Here is a 21,315-nt window from a genome sequence, read left to right as displayed (position 1 = left end):
TTGAAAAAACAAAGTAAATTTGAAAATTTTTAACTTCAAAATATTGTTGTACATATCCTCCACTTTTTATCTACATCAAAATTCTCTAGTGTAGCATTCCTCCAAAAGTAAATTTGAAAGTTTTCAATTTCAAAATATTTATTGTACATGTCCTCCACTTTTTATCCATTTAAAATTTTCCTCCTTAAGCACATTTGAATTTTAATCAACCATTGGATTTCAAATGCATAATATGGCCTCTTGAATGAGAGAAATATAATTTATTTTATAATCAATGAAATGCATTTACATGCATCATTGTATAAAGATATTTTGGTGGGTGTAATTAAAATTTGGCAAATTTAAACAATATAGGTAAAGCACTAATTTCAGTTATTTTGATGATTTAAATTATATCTACATGTACCATTCAAATATGAGAAGGCTCAAGTTTAGTGACTATTATTTGGTACTTTGGTACCTACAAGTGTATCATCAAACAAGTTAAAATACATCCCATCAATGTAACATGCTATATGGTAGAATGTTCCTTTTTTCAATTACAACTTTCAATTTTCAGGGAGAGGGTTCATACAGACTAATCCTGCTACCCAATCACATCAGGGAGGGGGTTCATACAGACTAAGCCTGCCACCCAATCACATCAGGGAGAGGGTTCATACAGACTAATCCTGCTACCCAATCACATCAGGGAGGGGGTTCATACAGACTAATCCTGCCACCCAATCACATCAGGGAGAGGGTTCATACAGACTAATCCTGCTACCCAATCACATCAGGGAGAGGGTTCATACAGACTAAGCCTGCCACCCAATCACATCAGGGAGGGGGTTCATACAGACTAATCCTGCTACCCAATCACATCAGGGAGAGGGTTCATACAGACTAATCCTGCTACCCAATCACATCAGGGAGAGGGTTCATACAGACTAATCCTGCTACCCAATCACATCAGGGAGAGGGTTCATACAGACTAAGCCTGCTACCCAATCACATCAGGGAGAGGGTTCATACAGACTAATCCTGCTACCCAATCACATCAGGGAGAGGGTTCATACAGACTAATCCTGCTACCCAATCACATCAGGGAGGGGGTTCATACAGACTAAGCCTGCTACCCAATTCCATCAATTTATTAAATAAATATTGTTTGAATTGTTTTCTTTGTACTTAGGAATGTTGACTGTGAGGAAATGTCATTTACTTCCATGATGAAATCATTTTTCCAACATACCTCCTCAAATATCTCTAGTGCTTTGTCAATGTATTTATTCCCCACTGCTAGGGCCTCTTCTCCTGATAGTTCAGGTCCCCCTCCGCAGGCCTCCCAGCTCTCCATATTAAAAGCCAACTTCATAAAACTCATACCAAGCTTAAACTGTAAATCAAAATGGATGAATATGATTTATTTAATGATTTTTTTTCTAATTCTGTATATTGCTGATTATTCATAATATTTTCAAATTATACTATAAAACACAATGCATCTGTGAAATACAAATGTGGTCAAGTCCTACAGTAGCCATAGATCTGTAGCTCTCTGGAACCAGATAGTCCCAATATTTTCCCAGAGAGCTACAGATCTGCAGCAAGTCCTACAGTAGCAATGTTTGATGCCTCTGAGATAGACAGTCCCTGGACATATTGTTTTATATCTGTCCTGCAGTAGCATTGTTTGATGCCTCTGAGATAGACAGTCATTGGACATATTGTTTTCAGTCTGTCCTACAGTAGCAATGTTTGATGCCTCTGAGATAGACAGTCACAGGACATATTGTTTTCAGTATGTCTGTGTCTTTGTCTGTTCTTAACTTTCATCATGTCAACTTGGACTTTTCACTTGACTAGACACATACATTTACACAATTGTATATATCTTGAATACCTTGTAAAAGTTAAATATGATTTCTTTAAACTTTCGTCTGACATAAAAGATTTTTATCTGTCCTTTCACTTCAACTGATGTTCTCTAGCTTGTGTTGTTTACAGATTATGACCATGGTTTGAGATGTTTGCTAGCTTGTGTTGTTTACAGATTATGACCATGGTTTGAGACATCTCTAGCTTGTGTTGTTTACAGATTATGACCACGATTGGAGATGTTTGCTAGCTTGTGTTGTTTACAGATTATGACCACAGTTTGAGATATCTCTAGCTTGTGTTGTTTACAGATTATGACCACAGTTTGAGATATCTCTAGCTTGTGTTGTTTACAGATTATGACCAAGGTTTGAGACATCTCTAGCTTGTGTTGTTAACAGATTATGACCACGGTTTGAGACATCTCTAGCTTGTGTTGTTTACAGATTATGACCACGATTGGAGATGTTTGCTAGCTTGTGTTGTTTACAGATTATGACCATGGTTTGAGATATGAACAGAGAAATAAATGGAAAATGGGCCAAAATACATCGAGATACCTGCGATTTTGAATTTAACAATGTCATCTCCCCACACCCAAAAGCATAACCCAGTTCATTTAATATGGCAAATTTCACCTTAACTTGATAAATAACCTTGACCTTATCTGAGTCACAGCTTTGAACTACTTGACTTTTGGTTCGCTTGGGTATGAATTTTTTATCTTGTAATTCCAGGATTATGACTAAGATCAAAGTTGTGGACAGACAAAAAGGCAGACAGATCACAGACAATATGTCTACTCTACTTTGTGTGTACGTATACATACATGCATAATCTTATTCTGCCATGGGAAATCTACAGTAATTGCTTTCTTTTCCCAAAGAAATTTCCTGCTTACAATAAGTTTAAATGTATTTACCTTGTGATAATTTCCTGGTAAGGATTTCCTAAGTGCTATTGACTTCTTTCCGTAATGTATTGTCATTCTAAGGTCCGGTATCTGACTGGGACTGACAAAGTCGTTCAGTTTCAGTTTCTGAAGGAAAAGAATGTAACTTCATATTTGTTCCACACCTGAATACCAATAATTTATTGTTACATCATTTATTAAGGTTGCTCACTACACTTTTAAAGAGTTTCTCAAATCAGCACAAGATGATTTGATAATGAAAGATATGATGATATGTAATAAGTATGCATGTCAAAAGGGCGGAAAATAACCAATATTGGATTTGAAATACATGATTTTCAAAAATTTAGTTCAATTTATATGAACAAAAGACTGGAGAAGGATTTTAACTCGGGATCTGTGGTTCACTTACCAGATATTTCATCCACTGATCCACGATGATAAATGAACAAATCGATCGATACAAATAATTTCGCAAAACATTTAAATCACCATCTATTGACATTGTGTCATAGAAAGGTTTGGTGTAATGAGCTACCTTAGATGTTATGAATAAAATTGACAGTAGGAATACAAATTTGGAGATTTTTTATAACAATCTCTATTGACTGTCACTATTTCTCAGAACACTATGTACAGTGTACATCTAAATAAAATGTTTAAATTTTGGTAGAAATTAAACGCGGACAATCTGGTAATTGAAAAATGTCTCCTCAGCTCACCCATTGAAAGTGCTCTAAATCACAACCCTTCTCCTTAATGTATTGCATGGTGCGGAGGAGAAAGCATGAGCAGGAACCTAGACATTATGAACTGCACTTTGTGCATTGAGGAAAAATATGGAGAAAAGATTCAACATCGATGTGACCAATGTCATTGTTGTATATGATACAAAAATAACAAGAGGTACTGTGAGCAATGCTCACTAAGAATACCCCCCGCTTACCCCAATCTCCCAAAGGGTGTTGGTAATAGGTATAAACTACCTCTTTTCTGAGTGTAAAAAACAAATGGCATGACAAACTGAACCATATTGCTACTTCGATGGCCAGTGCGCGTGACCTTTGACCTTTTGACACCAAAATCGATAGGAAACATCTTCATCCCATGGGTAGTCCATATGTATGATATGGTGACTGTAGGTGGAAAGGATAACGCTTTAGAGCCCGGAAACCATATTGCTACTTCAATGTCCAGTGCGCTTGACCTTTGACCTTTTGACCCCAAAATCGATAGGGAACATCTTCATCCCATGGGTAGTCCATATATATGATATGGTGATGGTAGGTGGAAGGATAATGCTTTAGAGCACGGAAACCATTGCGTCTAGAGACGGACAGATGGACAGACAGACAGACGAACAGACAGACAACCCAATTCCAGTATACCCCCCCCCCCCCACAACTTGTTGCGGGGGGTATAATAACTGTTATGCTAAAGTACCAGTAGGAAAGTGAACATACCCTTTTAAATGAAAAAAAGCTGTAAGATTCACTGTAAATAGTAGGAAAATATCAGATCCCTGGGTCAGAACAATGTGGACATTATTAAATGATAATGAAGCATTTTACCAGTCTATCGGATAAGACATAATTATGGGAGAAGTATTCACAAGCTATTTTACATCCTCCACCCCACTTAGATCCACTATGATTTTAAGGATAACAATTGGATCCTCCTGTCCTGACAATATGCACATCTGCAAATGTACAAAGTTTCCAGTCTACCAGATAAGCCATATTGGAGAAGTGTTCACAGCTATTATACACCCCCACCCCTCTTAGATCCACTATAACTTTAAGAATAACAATTAGATCCTTATTCTTCATGCCCCAACAATATGCACATCTACATATGGCAATGAAACACTGTACAAAGTGTAAAGTCTATCGGATAAGCCACACACCAGAAGAAGTGTTCACAAGATTTTGTGAAGACAGACGGACAAAATGTAGGAAAAACAATATGTCTCCCCCTGGAAGAGGGAAGACATACAAATGTAATTATCTGAATGTTAAAACTTTATTGCTTCTGAATTAAGAGCAAACTTTTGAAAATGGCATCCCATATCCGATATATAATAAACTATTAATACGAAGCATGTATAGTGGAAAACAAGTTTACAGCAACTTTTTCCATCCTAAACTGAAATATTTCCAAACATTTACCAACATCACTGGAGCTCCCTTCCACCAAAGGTGCTTAAAGAATGCACAGTCAAATGTAATATGTTTACAGTATAAAAGAAAACCTCATCATAAATTTCAGCCATGAGGGCATACAGTTCCACCATTCTGTGGGGCCTGGCTCCCAGCTCCTTCTCCTCGATTTTCAGAGCTGTTTTCAGTAGTTCTAGTGCCTCTTGATATTTGCCTGCTTGAATCCTGAAGGAAAAATACCCAACTCAAAATGATTTTTAAGATGAAGAGCAGATGGTTGTTCAACTTCTTATTTGATAACACATGAAATATTTTTAAAGAAAATACTATAACCATGTTTTACTGTAAGTGTGAATTCGTTTTAAGTGTGTTCACTGTAACCATGTTTTACTCTAAGTGTGAATTCATTATAAGCGTGTTCACTGTAACCATGTTTTACTGTAAGTGTGAATTCATTATACATGTAAATGTGTTCACTCTAACTGTGTTTTACTGCATGTGTGAATTCATTTTAAGTGTGTTCACTGTAACCGTGTTTTACTGTATGTGTGAATTCATTATAAGTGTGTTCACTGTAACCGTGTTTTACTGTAAGTGTGAATTCATTATAAGTGTGTTCACTGTAACCATGTTTTACTCTAAGTGTGAATTCATTATAAGCGTGTTCACTGTAACCGTGTTTTACTGTAAGTGTGAATTCATTATACATGTAAGTGTGTTCACTGTAACTGTGTTTTACTGCATATGTGAATTCATTATATGTGTGTTCACTGTAACTGTGTTTTACTGTATGTGTGAATTCATTATAAGTGTGTTCACTGTAACTGTGTTTTACTGCATGTGTGAATTCATTATAAGTGTGTTCACTGTAACCGTGTTTTACTGTATGTGTGAATTCATTATAAGTGTGTTCACTGTAACCGTGTTTTACTGTAAGTGTGAATTCATTATAAGTGTGTTCACTGTAACCATGTTTTACTCTAAGTGTGAATTCATTATAAGCGTGTTCACTGTAACCATGTTTTACTGTAAGTGTGAATTCATTATACATGTAAGTGTGTTCACTGTAACTGTGTTTTACTGCATATGTGAATTCATTATATGTGTGTTCACTGTAACTGTGTTTTACTGTAAGTGTGAATTCATTATAAGTGTGTTCACTGTAACTGTGTTTTACTGTAAGTGTGAATTCATTATATGTCTGTTCACTGTAACCGTGTTTTACTGTATGTGTGAATTCATTATAAGTGTTCACTGTAACTGTGTTTTACTGTAAGTGTGAATTCATTATAAGTGTGTTCACTGTAACGATGTTTTACTCTAAGTGTGAATTCATTATAAGCGTGTTCACTGTAACCATGTTTTACTGTAAGTGTGAATTCATTATACATGTAAGTGTGTTCACTGTAACCGTATATTACTGCATGTGTGAATTCATTATATGTGTGTTCATTGTAATCGTGTTTTACTGTATGTGTGAATTCATTATAAGTGTGTTCACTGTAACTGTGTTTTACTGTAAGTGTGAATTCATTATACATGTAAGTGTGTTCACTGTAACCGTGTTTTACTGCATGTGTGAATTCATTATATGTGTGTTCATTGTAACCGTGTTTTACTGTATGTGTGAATTCATTATAAGTGTGTTCACTGTAACCGTGTTTTACTGTAAGTGTGAATTCATTATACATGTAAGTGTGTTCACTGTAACTGTGTTTTACTGCATGTGTGAATTCATTATATGTGTGTTTATTGTAACCGTGTTTTACTGTATGTGTGAATTCATTATAAGTGTGTTCACTGAAACTGTGTTTTACTGTAAGTGTGAATTCATTATACATGTAAGTGTGTTCACTGTAACTGTGTTTTACTGCATGTGTGAATTCATTATATGTGTGTTCACTGTAACCGTGTTTTACTGTATGTGTGAATTCATTATATGTGTGTTCACTGTAACTGTGTTTTACTGTAAGTGTGAATTCATTATATGTGTGTTCACTGTAACCGTGTTTTACTGTATGTGTGAATTCATTATAAGTGTGTTCACTGTAACCGTGTTTTACTGTAAGTGTGAATTCATTATAAGTGTGTTCACTGTAACTGTGTTTTACTGTAAGTGTGAATTCATTATATGTGTGTTCACTGTAACCATGTTTTACTGTATGTGTGAATTCATTATAAGTGTTCACTGTAACTGTGTTTTACTGTAAGTGTGAATTCATTATAAGTGTGTTCACTGTAACCATGTTTTACTCTAAGTGTGAATTCATTATAAGCGTGTTCACTGTAACTGTGTTTTACTGTAAGTGTGAATTCATTATACATGTAAGTGTGTTCACTGTAACCGTGTTTTACTGCATGTGTGAATTCATTATATGTGTGTTCATTGTAATCGTGTTTTACTGTATGTGTGAATTCATTATAAGTGTGTTCACTGTAACTGTGTTTTACTGTAAGTGTGAATTCATTATACATGTAAGTGTGTTCACTGTAACCGTGTTTTACTGCATGTGTGAATTCATTATATGTGTGTTCATTGTAACCGTGTTTTACTGTATGTGTGAATTCATTATAAGTGTGTTCACTGTAACTGTGTTTTACTGTAAGTGTGAATTCATTATACATGTAAGTGTGTTCACTGTAACTGTGTTTTACTGCATGTGTGAATTCATTATATGTGTGTTCACTGTAACCGTGTTTTACTGTATGTGTGAATTCATTATAAGTGTGTTCACTGTAACCGTGTTTTACTGTAAGTGTGAATTCATTATATGTGTGTTCACTGTAACTGTGTTTTACTGTATGTGTGAATTCATTATAAGTGTGTTCACTGTAACTGTGTTTTACTGCATGTGTGAATTCATTATAAGTGTGTTCACTGTAACCGTGTTTTACTGTATGTGTGAATTCATTATAAGTGTGTTCACTGTAACTGTGTTTTACTGTAAGTGTGAATTCATTATAAGTGTGTTCACTGTAACTGTGTTTTACTGTATGTGTGAATTCATCATAAGTGTGTTCACTGTAACTGTGTTTTACTGTAAGTGTGAATTCATTATAAGTGTGTTCAGTGTAACTGTTTTACTGCAAGTGTGAATTCATTATATGTGTTCACTATAACTGTGTTTTACTGTAAGTGTGAATTCATTATAAGTGTGTTCACTGTAATCGTGTTTTACTGTAAGTGTGAATTCTTTATAAGTGTGTTCACTGTAACTGTGTTTTACTGTAAGTGTGAATTCATTATAAGTGTGTTCACTGTAACCGTGTTTTACTGTAAGTGTGAATTCATTATAAGTGTGTTCATTGTAATCGTGTTTTACTGTAAGTGTGAATTCATTATAAGTGTGTTCAGTGTAACCGTGTTTTACTATAAGCGTGAATTCATTATAAGAGTGTTCAGTGTAACTGTGTTTTACTGTAACCATGAATTCATTATAAGTGTGTTCACTGTAACCGTGTTTTACTGTAAGTGTGAATTCATTATAAGTGTGTTCACTGTAACTGTTTTACTGTACTTGATACACTTTAAGTTCTTGACTTACACAACTCTGCAGACTTTTTCATATCGGATAGAAATGGCTTCTTCATCCACCGTCTCATCCTCCTCGAACTTCTTCAGGAATCTGTCATACATTGTTATCATCTCCGTGGTCTTCCCAACCTAATCATTGAAACAATAGACTAAAATTTATCAACGTTTAATAGGTCTCTACTAAATTACTTTAATATACAATTAATCACCCGTCATAAGGTTGGGTGACCTGACCTGACCAAGGTTGTGCAGCAGCATCAGGTCACTGAGTGGACCAGATCAAGGGCAATTTCCCATGTTGATCTGATCACTGGTTTTGTTTCATTACATCGATATAGAATTAAACCCAGACTGATATACTGCATGTACATCCTGCATTTGTAACACACATTTACATAGAGATTTCTACAATGTCTGTGAGTTGATCTTGTCATGAAGTAGGCTATAAGCTCTACCGTGGATGTGGTATTGTGCACCAAATTTAAAATTCAAATGATAATTCAAAGGATCTTTTTTCACCTCAGAAATAGAAAACTGGTTTATTACAAAATTTTAGTATAATACTACGTCTGATAAAAGTCCTACTTCTGTAACGTTAGATGTAAAGATAATCAAACTATCTCGGCGATAAGACATGTAGCCTATGTAGGCTATTTGTTTAAAGTAGAGATCCTGACATGACACAAATTGTGCACAAAATGATGACGTAGTGTCTGCATAACAAACAGAACTTGTTATCTACCAGAAGTCTATCTAAGATTAGGGTTTGATTCACTTGACATAACCATTGCTTTTACTATGTTATTTCCAATCAATTCATTCACGGTAAAATTTCAGTGGTCATTAATAATAATGAACAGTCAATATAATGGTGTTAATGCACGAGCATTATTGCAGTAAACAATGCATATTGAAGTCATTATTGAATTCCAAAGACTTCCCATCAGCCAATCAGAATTGAGAATTCACTATAGAGGTATAATGAATAGAGAATATTACATGCTAAAATCCATATCATATCTGCCCAAGTGGCCCCATATCAGTCTGAGGGCCGAAGGCTGATATGGGACCCAAAGGCTGATATATGATATGAATTTTGGCATGTAATATTTAATTTTATAGGGTTATTGAACTTATATTGGTGAATATTGGCATGAGTTGGCTGTGAAAATGCAAGAGCTTGTGAATGCATTTTGACAGCCAACGAGTGCCAATATTCACCAATATAAGTTCAATAACCCTTTAATTATATAGCTAAAGTATTTAGTTGTTAAATCATATTCCTTTTCACTCAAAATACTCTAAAATAGATGAGAATTTATCAATATTGGCATCTACGGTGAAGGTGTGCAATATCAACATGCATTTCTTAACTGTTCAATATTAAACCCGTCATTAATGCATGAAGCAAACTGATTTTGTGAATGGGGACATCATAATTTATGTACAGTAAAACAATTTGTTTAAATAAATGAATATGATATCAAATACCAGCTCTGTCAGATTCAGAGGACCGTCGCTTGCCATTTTGGCTTGTTTACGTCGTTGCGGTAATGTCAATATTGAACGCTCATACTCGGAATGTTTCGGGCGCACACAATTTACACAATGCAAAGTTAGCGTTCAATAAATTCTCAGGATACTGAACGCTAACATTCTCTAGATTTTACACAGATTTTATAATAGACTATTTATTAGCCATATAATAATATCATATACTGCACTTTTTCATGCTTTTTTTTTTTTTAAATTTGATATGGAGTCCGGGAGCTGATTTTATAAATATTAGTTTTTTAAATCACATGTGAGTTACTTCTTTGCATTTAAAAGGTACATCAAGGTAAATTTGGTACATTACTTTATCCTGGTGAAAACTTTGATACAAAGATTAACTCTGGTAGAAACCTATGTACATTGATTTACTACAATTGTAAATCTTTGATTCATTGACTAACTATGCTAAAAACTTTGATACATTAAATATAATTAACTATGGTAAAAACTTTGATACATTAATTAGGACTAACTATGATAAAAACTCTCATACATTGATTTACTGCAGTAAAAACTTTGATGAATTGATATACAGTGGAACCCCGTTATTATGTTACCCCTTTATTACGTTAGTCCGCATATTACATTGGAATTTCAAAGCACAAAACCATTTCTTAACAAACCTATATAAAATAGACCTCGTTATTACGTTGTCCTAAGATGCCGGGACTTGGTATTACGTTGTAAAAATTCTGACAAAAACATAATAAACCCCTAATTATTTCAATAATGATTCTCAAAATAATAAGCCATTCACACCTTGACTGCCTGAGGCAGTCACCACGTAAATTTCCTGGTCTGTTTGGGGATTAGAGACGCTTGACTGATCACGCTTCGATAGATCTAGCGACATCAATACAGGTGAATACCCCGTATCGAAGCCAGTGATAAACAATTAAATAATGTTTATTTAAACATTGTACTCTATGAAATTTACTTCATTTTTCATATTTTGATAATCGAAGAAATAATTTCTCAACCACCTGAGTGTTCAGCATATAGTGTGATTACCTTCGCTATTAAAACTCTATTTACGGACAGCTTTGGTACCAAACATGAAAGACAAGATTTATCGTAGCAATGTTAAAACCGCTTGGGTAACTGCTTGGACATAGTGACTAAAGGTGTTCAATTAAAAAATTGTCCGTTGTTTGGACATGCAGCTTGGGTGTTCGTAAATCTCGTCCATACATACACCAATCAAACTGTCCTGTGTTATATCGACCGATTCATGTACGACATTTACCTCAGTTAATATTCTAAAATCCCTTGATGCGTATGTGATTTTAGTGCCATCATTTAGCGTTATAAATGAAATCTTCGTGCATCATTATATATTTTTTTTATGTGGATTGCGCTTAAATTGTTCTCCGTGTTTATCGTTGGTGAGAAAAGTGTGTAAGTGTTGGGTATCGTGTGCGTTTTGTGTCTATAGTTTTGTTGTTTTGGGGTGGGATTTTTTTTTTATTGTGTAATTAGAGAACTTAGTAAAACGATGTTTTGTTATTTTTTTTAATACGAATGTTGAATATGAACCAAAACGAGTTATTGATAGAAATTTACATGAACGCATTGTTTTAAAGTTGAACAAAATGGCGGTCCAAACAAATGCAGAAAAAGCAACATTTATCAAAACATCTTTATGTATATCCTACACCAGAAATAAAGAAAAGGGATAAGAACATGAAGGATTACGGACATTAAAGATAAGATGTAAATAAAACAAAGTATCATAGTCTTTTAAACAAAGAAACAGTAAAGATATATTCACACACCCCTTCACGGAGTACCAACGGACGATATACAATTTCCAAATGATATTTTTAACGGATTTCACTGGGAACGTTTATTACATGTACGTTGTCCCCGGTATTACGTTATTTTATCGTGACAAAATGGAAAACGTAATAACGGGGTTCCACTGTACCATGTTTAAAACTTTGATATGTTGATTGTTACGAGCAAATACAGTATTTCCAGGTTGATATGCACTTTTGCACACCAGTCTGATATTTGATATGGTTTTTTGGACCAGTTGTTGATATCAGCTATTGTGACATCATACGTATAGTGCAGAATCCGCAAAATCAATACCCAGTATATGACATTAAATATTGACCCTATGATAAGTTTCCACTGAATTATTTAAATATTGACCTGCATTTTCATGTTGACAGGTATGCTTACCTTTCTCCAGTACTCCAGTAATTTAGAGCTGTATTCCTCGTTATACAGGACATCAAACACTTTCCAGTCACACAAGCAGAAGCTGAGTCTGTAACTGTCTTCTAAACACACTAACTGGTATAAATATTCCTACAAGCAGAAGCTGAGTCTGTAACTGTCTTCTAAACACACTAACTGGTATAAATATTCCTACAAGCAGAAGCTGAGTCTGTAACTGTCTTCTAAACACACTAACTGGTATAAATATTCCTACAAGCAGAAGCTGAGTCTGTAACTGTCTTCTAAACACACTAACTGGTATAAATATTCCTACAAGCAAACACATGATACTGTAAATGTTTAAATCTCAAAGGTTTTTTTTATTGACTTTAACTAAGAAGTAAATGGTACAACATACAGTGTTTGAAGTATTTTCCAAAATCTATCGAGTGTTGCTAGAGTTTGTTCAAAACTGACAAATTAATGTATTTTACTTGCTGAACTGCAGAAAATAAGACGCAGTATTAAGTCTTCCCCGGAAGACATGTGTCGCCTGCTAGTTCATTCTATATGTAATATATCACGTATAATGTTGAAAAAGTAAATTATTGAAATGGTTTTTGTCACTAAACAGGAAGTTGATAAGCGACAGATTCGAAAATGTCTTACACAATACAGTTGGCCACAGTGATGCTCTATGCCAAATATCAGGGAGTTGCCCCATGTGGTTCTTGAGAAAACTGTGACAGAAATTTTTTTGCTGTAAGAAATTCTAAGTCCCGGCAAACAGGAAGTTGATAAGCGACAGATTCGAAAATGTCTTACACAATACAGTTGGCCACAGTGATGCTCTGTGCCAAATATCAGGGAGTTGCCCCATGTGGTTCTTGAGAAAACTGTGACAGAAATTTTTTTGCTGTAAGAAATTCTAAGTCCCGGCAAACAGGAAGTTGATAAGCGACAGATTCGAAAATGTCTTACACAATACAGTTGGCCACAGTGATGCTCTGTGCCAAATATCAGGGAGTTGCCCCATGTGGTTCTTGAGAAAACTGTGACAGAAATTTTTTTGCTGTAAGAAATTCTAAGTCCCGGCAAACAGGAAGTTGATAAGCGACAGATTCGAAAATGTCTTACACAATACAGTTGGCCACAGTGATGCTCTGTGCCAAATATCAGGGAGTTGCCCCATGTGGTTCTTGAGAAAACTGTGACAGAAATTTTTTTGCTGTAAGAAATTCTAAGTCCCGGCAAACAGGAAGTTGATAAGCGACAGATTCGAAAATGTCTTACACAATACAGTTGGCCACAGTGATGCTCTGTGCCAAATATCAGGGAGTTGCCCCATGTGGTTCTTGAGAAAACTGTGACAGAAATTTTTTTGCTGTAAGAAATTCTAAGTCCCGGCAAACAGGAAGTTGATAAGCGACAGATTCGAAAATGTCTTACACAATACAGTTGGCCACACTGATGCTCTGTGCCAAATATCAGGGAGTTGCCCCATGTGGTTCTTGAGAAAACTGTGACAGAAATTTTTTGTGACGACGACGCCGCCAGACGACGACGCAAGACGACGGATAGTGATCCCTATATGTCGCCACTGCGTAACGCAGGCGACACAATAAGACATGTTCACTATAAAATTCACAAAGCCCCACCCTAGCACCAGACCCAGGAGCCATGAATTTCACAATTTTGGTAGGTTTTTATTTTCCATATTACAATGTTCTCTGCTGTCCAGGAGGAGATCATTAAAGCCCCAACCTAGTTACTATGGCAACCAATTTTTTTTTTTAAATATGTCAATGGTCAAGCTATTTAAAGATAAACTACTGTAAGCCATGTTTATGATGAATTCACACTTACATAATTATATACATGTATGTACTGTGAATTGATATCTATGAGAGGAAAATAACGAAAATTTTATTAAATATAATGAAGTTTGGTTATCACAAACTATTTTTCGCTGGCCCTGGATAATCACTATTACCGTGTTTTACTGTATAATGAAGTTTGGTTATAATGAACTGTTTTTTGGCTGGCCCTGGAGGTTCACAATGAAGTTTGGTTACAATGAACTGTTTTTGCTGGCCCTGGAGGTTCACTATAACTGTGTTTTACTGTGCAATGAAGTTTGGTTATAATGAACTGTTTTTTTTTTGGCTGGCCTTGGAGGTTTACTATAACCATGTTTTACTGTATATTGAAGTGTGGTTATAATGAACTGGGTTTTTTTTTGCTGGCCCCAGAGAATCACTATAACCATCTTTTACTGTATTTTTCCATAACTAAATTGATTTTTAAATGTCTTGAAAAGTGGTTGTATCTAATAGTAGATTACAAGTATGTTGTGAAAAATCTAAAATGCTGTTTATTTATGACAGTTATGATGATGTAAATGGACACTGTATATGTGTATATACCTCTGTTTATTGATGACAGTTATGATGATGTAAATGGACACTGTATATGTGTATATACCTCTGTTTATTGATGACAGTTATGATGATGTAAATGGACACTGTATATGTGTATATACCTCTGTTTATTGATGACAGTTATGATGATGTAAATGGACACTGTATATGTGTATATACCACTGTTTATTGATGACAGTTATGATGATGGACACTGTATATGTGTATATACCACTGTTTATTGATGACAGTTATGATGATGTAAATGGACACTGTATATGTGTATATACCTCTGTTTATTGATGACAGTTATGATGATGTAAATGGACACTGTATATGTGTATATACCACTGTTTATTGATGACAGTTATGATGATGGACACTGTATATGTGTATATACCACTGTTTATTGATGACAGTTATGATGATGTAAATGGACACTGTATATGTGTATATACCTCTGTTTATTGATGACAGTTATGATGATGTAAATGGACACTGTATATGTGTATATACCACTGTTTATTGATGACAGTTATGATGATGGACACTGTATATGTGTATATACCACTGTTTATTAATGACAGTTATGATGATGGACACTGTATATGTGTATATACCACTGTTTACTGATGACAGTTATGATGATGTAAATGGACACTGTATATGTGTATATACCTCTGTTTATTGATGACAGTTATGATGATGGACACTGTATATGTGTATATACCACTGTTTACTGATGACAGTTATGATGATGTAAATGGACACTGTATATGTGTATATACCTCTGTTTATTGATGACAGTTATGATGATGTAAATGGACACTGTATATGTGTATATACCACTGTTTATTGATGACAGTTATGATGATGTAAATGGACACTGTATCTGTGTATATACCACTGTTTATTAATGACAGTTATGATGATGGACACTGTATATGTGTATATACCTCTGTTTATTGATGACAGTTATGATGATGTAAATGGACACTGTATATGTGTATATACCTCTGTTTATTGATGACAGTTATGATGATGTAAATGGACACTGTATATGTGTATATACCACTGTTTATTAATGACAGTTATGATGATGGACACTGTATATGTGTATATACCACTGTTTATTGATGACAGTTATGATGATGTAAATGGACACTGTATATGTGTATATACCTCTGTTTATTGATGACAGTTATGATGATGTAAATGGACACTGTATCTGTGTATATACCACTGTTTATTGATGACAGTTATGATGATGGACACTGTATATGTGTATATACCACTGTTTATTGATGACAGTTATGATGATGTAAATGGACACTGTATATGTGTATATACCTCTGTTTATTGATGACAGTTATGATGATGGACACTGTATATGTGTATATACCACTGTTTATTGATGACAGTTATGATGATGTAAATGGACACTGTATATGTGTATATACCACTGTTTATTGATGACAGTTATGATGATGGACACTGTATATGTGTATATACCACTGTTTATTGATGACAGTTATGATGATGTAAATGGACACTGTATATGTGTATATACCACTGTTTATTGATGACAGTTATGATGATGTAAATGGACACTGTATCTGTGTATATACCACTGTTTATTAATGACAGTTATGATGATGGACACTGTATATGTGTATATACCTCTGTTTATTGATGACAGTTATGATGATGTAAATGGACACTGTATATGTGTATATACCTCTGTTTATTGATGACAGTTATGATGATGTAAATGGACACTGTATATGTGTATATACCACTGTTTATTAATGACAGTTATGATGATGGACACTGTATATGTGTATATACCACTGTTTATTGATGACAGTTATGATGATGTAAATGGACACTGTATATGTGTATATACCTCTGTTTATTGATGACAGTTATGATGATGTAAATGGACACTGTATCTGTGTATATACCACTGTTTATTGATGACAGTTATGATGATGGACACTGTATATGTGTATATACCACTGTTTATTGATGACAGTTATGATGATGTAAATGGACACTGTATATGTGTATATACCTCTGTTTATTGATGACAGTTATGATGATGGACACTGTATATGTGTATATACCACTGTTTATTGATGACAGTTATGATGATGTAAATGGACACTGTATATGTGTATATACCACTGTTTATTGATGACAGTTATGATGATGGACACTGTATATGTGTATATACCACTGTTTATTTATGACAGTTATGATGATGTAAATGGACACTGTATATGTGTATATACCACTGTTTATTGATGACAGTTATGATGATGGACACTATATGTGTATATACCACTGTTTATTGATGACAGTTATGATGATGTAAATGGACACTGTATATGTGTATATACCACTGTTTATTGATGACAGTTATGATGATGTAAATGGACACTGTATATGTGTATATACCTCTGTTTATTGATGACAGTTATGATGATGTAAATGGGCACTGTATCTGTGTATATACCACTGTTTATTGATGACAGTTATGATGATGTAAATGGACACTGTATCTGTGTATATACCTCTACATATCTATCTAAGTTGTCAGTATTTTCAAAATAACTGGCCAGCGTCTTATGCCACCAATAATAGTTATCCTCTTTGCCCTCCGTCCCTCCCTCGTCTTCCATTTGTTTGAAGTACCTGTAATTAAAAGTCAGTAATGTCTCAACAACTCAACATTGTACATCACCCCATGACATTTGTTTGAAGTACCTGTAATCAAAATTCATTAATGTCTCAACAATGTGCACCCCCCCCCCCCCCCCCCCCCCCCATGACATTTGTTTTCAAGACCGTTACTGAAATGTTTTATTGAAAACACAAAAAAGTGACACATAAAGTTATCAAAAGAAATGTAGAAAAAAATGGTTTTTCAGAAGAAACCAGTGCAATGTGCATATGAGCAAAGCTCCTATAAAAACAGTGATCAAGTCTGTATCATATCATACAGCTATTCAAACTAACATTCCTGTAAAAACTGTTTCTCAATGAAAGTTCTTAAGAACACCACACACAATGCAATGAAATACACATTGAGACACACAAACCTATTTTGGACTGCACTTTGGAGAGCCTGGTGGTACAGATTGAGTTTTCCTTGGGACGTTTTCCCACACGGTGTGAGGAATGGCTGAAGCTGTGAATAAACCACTGTCCATTTCTCATCACAAAGAGGTAGATTTTGTTTACAGATTTCCTTCTCTGATGATTCTTTTTCCTCTGAATGAAATAAATGACATCATTTAAAGAATGAATTTTATAGCAAAGTATGATGTTATGGGTTAAAACATGGGGTAGATTATACTTAGAAACAACAAAGAGTTTATAAACTGCTTCAAAATGCACACATGCAATCTGCATCAAGTTACATGTATGTTACAGCCCGTTTACATATTAATACTGTGCGCCCGCCCTCCCGAGAAGCTTTAAAAATTTTGCCTCATTCTTTGTATAGACATCCAATAAGACATGTTAAAATTTCACTAAATAAAATTTAGATGTACATGTATTAAATCTACTTATCGTACCGGTAACAAAGCTGTAATCTACTTATCGTACCAGTAACAAAGCTGTAATCTACTTATCGTACCGGTAACAAAGCTGTAATCTACTTATTGTACCGGTAACAAAGCTGTAATCTACTTATTGTACCGGTAACAAAGATGTAAGAAGCCAACGGACAAACCTCGCAAATTTTATAAAATTATATGATCAGCATCAAAGTTATGGAAATCAAGTCCAAGTCACATAATCATTATCGCTTTAATTAAAAGATATAATATAGTTATAAAAGCAATTTCAATAATGGCATATATTTTTTCAGGCCTAGTAGGTCTCTGGCAGGGCTAACAATATTTACAAGCAGTCAGCCCTGCATATCTAGCTAATTATACAGTGAGTTTCAATCACTAATAAAGATCAACTCAGACTAATAAGGATCAAGACAATACTACTGCTAAAACAGTGCTTATTTCACTGTCCTGCTTATTTCACTGTCCAAGTACTTGTACGATTTACCCTTTTCATCAAACTCAGAAGGTGGCATGAGGGTGACCGAGTTTCCCAGTAACTGTCGCAGTTCTGTTTCTAGCAGTCCTCCCGAGGAAGCTTCCAGTAAACAGACCGTAGCGATGGATAAGTCACGCTCCGTTCCACTCTCAAATCTCTTCAGCACGGCATTCATCAAGCTACAATAGTCGCATCATTTGAGAATTTGCCCATTGCTTCTGATTTAAATACTGTAGGTTGTTTTAATTCAACAGTACTGAAATTTATTACAAGGGCACAATACAGTCCTGGTGGTTTTAATTTCACATTATAGGAAAATCTACTTTTAAAATTTCAATTATGAAAGCATTTTAATATTTTTTTTATACAAATGTATCGTATTATTCACTATGGGTTAAATGACAAATCATGAAGATAAAGAAATTAAAATTATCAAGTTAATATCCCGATCTTCAGTACTCTTCTTTCAGTGCATTCATGGAATTAATTTTTTTGCTTTTGTTGTTGACATACCCTAAGACATGTACTTTAAATCACACTTTATTCGTGAGAACATATAAATTCATTTATGCATAATTTCACTAGACTAATCATTTACGAAAAATTAGTTCTCACAAATAAACTCTTTAATTACATGTATGAAAGACTTCAACAATAAATAATCATTTCGTAGAAGTTAAACGTCACATGAACAATACATCACTCTATCCTCACAAAAATAAGGCCTCATTAAATAAAAGTCATCTACAGTTTCTACAAAGGCCTGTACCCAAAAAGCAAATTTTCTTTGAGAACTCCCAAAAATCCATCAAAGATTTAACGGTTGTTTTCTTCTTGTGTCTAGTTGACTGACACATTTTATGTTCACCTACTTGAGAAGTCCCTCCGGTAGAGAGTCAATTTTCTTATCCACTTCCTCCACATTTTCCAGGGGCCTCAACTCTTCACAAACCACTGTCAGCCACAAGGGATTACTAGAGGACTCTTTCCTCATGATTTTCTCCATTTGACTAGCAGATATTGTTTTTCCATATTTCCCTAGCAACTTTTTCACAATTTTCTACAATTCAAAACCAAAACATCATGAAAATATGCACTACAAAGTCGGGTTTCTTTCTTCCAAAAATTTTTATAAGGTCATTTCAATGTTCTACTGGTCTGCATAACCAGGGCCCAGGAATAAATTACTTCAATAAACTGAACAATCATCATTCCATTTTGATCTATCTTAAAATTCAACAGGAAAAACAAAACAGAATCCAATGATCATTTGTACTCACTTTTCTAGAATCGAGATTAAAGCATGGTACAATGCTCTCTATAGGTTTAGTTTCCCTGTTGACTAATGTCGTGTGCTGAAAAGAATCCATCTGAATGGAAAATATGCATCGCACCTGTGGAGCAAGTTTCCGTGGTAACCAGGACATAACCCTCGCTGCTTGATCATCTGCAAACTGCAAATCATCATAGAAAATGAGCTACATACATATATTGGTATTTATTTGGTAAATTTCATGTTTTAAGATCATAAGGTTGTTGTATAGGTAAAAGATTAATGGATGAAAACTCAATAATGTTGTGATTGCTCATCGTTCATTTTGTGCTTGCATTTGCACTCTGCATTCAATCACCATTCTCTACCTGTTCACCAAATTATTTTCAGTGTTCATACACCATTCACTCACCATTCGCTTTGTGTTCATTCACCCATCATTTCCTCACCGTTCAAGTGGGAAAGTACAATGCTTTAGAGACTGTAGAAACTATGTTCAGAGAATTTAATAGTGTAAAGATTGAAAGAAATATAAACAAGCGACCCATGGGTCACATTGCTCACCTGAGTCACCTTGGCCCTTATCTGAAGACTTATCAAATATATTTGCATGTCAAACCTTAGTCCCTATTGTGGCCCCAACCTACCCCTGGAAGCCATGATTTTTACAAACTTGAATCTGTGCTATGTCAGACCTTTCATGTAAATGTCAACTTCTTTGGCCTAATGGTTCTTAAGAAGAAGATTTTTAAAGATTTTCCCTATATATCTTTATGTAAAACTTTGATCCCCTATTGTGGCCCCATCCTACCCCCAGGGGCCACAATTTGAACAAACTTGAATCAGCACTATGTCAGGAAGCTTTCATGTAAATGTCAGCTCCTCTGGCCCGATGGTTCTTAAGAAGATTTTCAAATGATCCTACCCTAATTTTGCATTTTTGTGATTATCTCCCCTTTGAAGGGGGCATGGCCCTTCATTTGAACAAACTTGAAAGCCTTTTACCCAAGGATGCTTTGTGCTAAGTTTGGTTGAAATTGACCCACTGGTTCTGGAGAAGAAGATGAACATGTGAAAAGTTTACAATGACGCCGACGATGACAGACAACGGACAAATTTTGATCAGAAAAGCTCACCTGAGCCTTCGGCTCAGGTGAGCTAAAAAGACAAATTCTGGTTGTTTGTTCCATCTGAGAGGGAGTCAAGTCATGTTGGTAAATATGGAAAATTACAAGATGATTTTTTAAAAATGTTCACTCAGACCTGAAGCTTAACATGAATATGACAAAGTCCAGAAAACTATTTTGCTGACTACCAGGTATCTGCATTTTACATCATCAAGTGGTGTCATATTTGTGACATTGGTGTCT

At 34.8% G+C, this 21,315-nt stretch overlaps 2 protein-coding genes across 3 annotated transcripts in view; both read right to left on the bottom strand.

Annotated features, from left to right (window-relative positions):
• LOC125670090 (uncharacterized) overlaps positions 1-21,315 on the bottom strand; it is a 675,065-nt gene that overhangs the window by 498,699 nt on the left and 155,051 nt on the right. The window lies entirely within an intron of this gene.
• Positions 1-21,315, bottom strand: part of LOC125670136 (uncharacterized) — a 48,553-nt gene that overhangs the window by 4,611 nt on the left and 22,627 nt on the right. For both annotated transcript variants that reach the window (XM_048905122.2, XM_056162645.1), the window contains exons 12-21: positions 19,953-20,126; positions 19,545-19,732; positions 18,682-18,851; positions 17,712-17,883; positions 17,184-17,304; positions 12,209-12,337; positions 8,478-8,596; positions 5,025-5,157; positions 2,783-2,899; positions 1,235-1,378 (exon numbers count right to left, since the gene is read on the bottom strand). In XM_048905122.2, the coding sequence (XP_048761079.1) occupies positions 1,235-1,378; positions 2,783-2,899; positions 5,025-5,157; positions 8,478-8,596; positions 12,209-12,337; positions 17,184-17,304; positions 17,712-17,883; positions 18,682-18,851; positions 19,545-19,732; positions 19,953-20,126 (1,467 nt within the window). The remainder of the gene's footprint in view (positions 1-1,234; positions 1,379-2,782; positions 2,900-5,024; positions 5,158-8,477; positions 8,597-12,208; positions 12,338-17,183; positions 17,305-17,711; positions 17,884-18,681; positions 18,852-19,544; positions 19,733-19,952; positions 20,127-21,315) is intronic.

Source organism: Ostrea edulis, chromosome 4 (genome assembly GCF_947568905.1).
Source record: "Ostrea edulis chromosome 4, xbOstEdul1.1, whole genome shotgun sequence".
Taxonomy (NCBI): domain Eukaryota; kingdom Metazoa; phylum Mollusca; class Bivalvia; order Ostreida; family Ostreidae; genus Ostrea; species Ostrea edulis.
The sequence above is the reverse complement of the archived record's forward strand: the minus strand, read 5'-3'. Positions and strand labels throughout refer to the sequence as shown.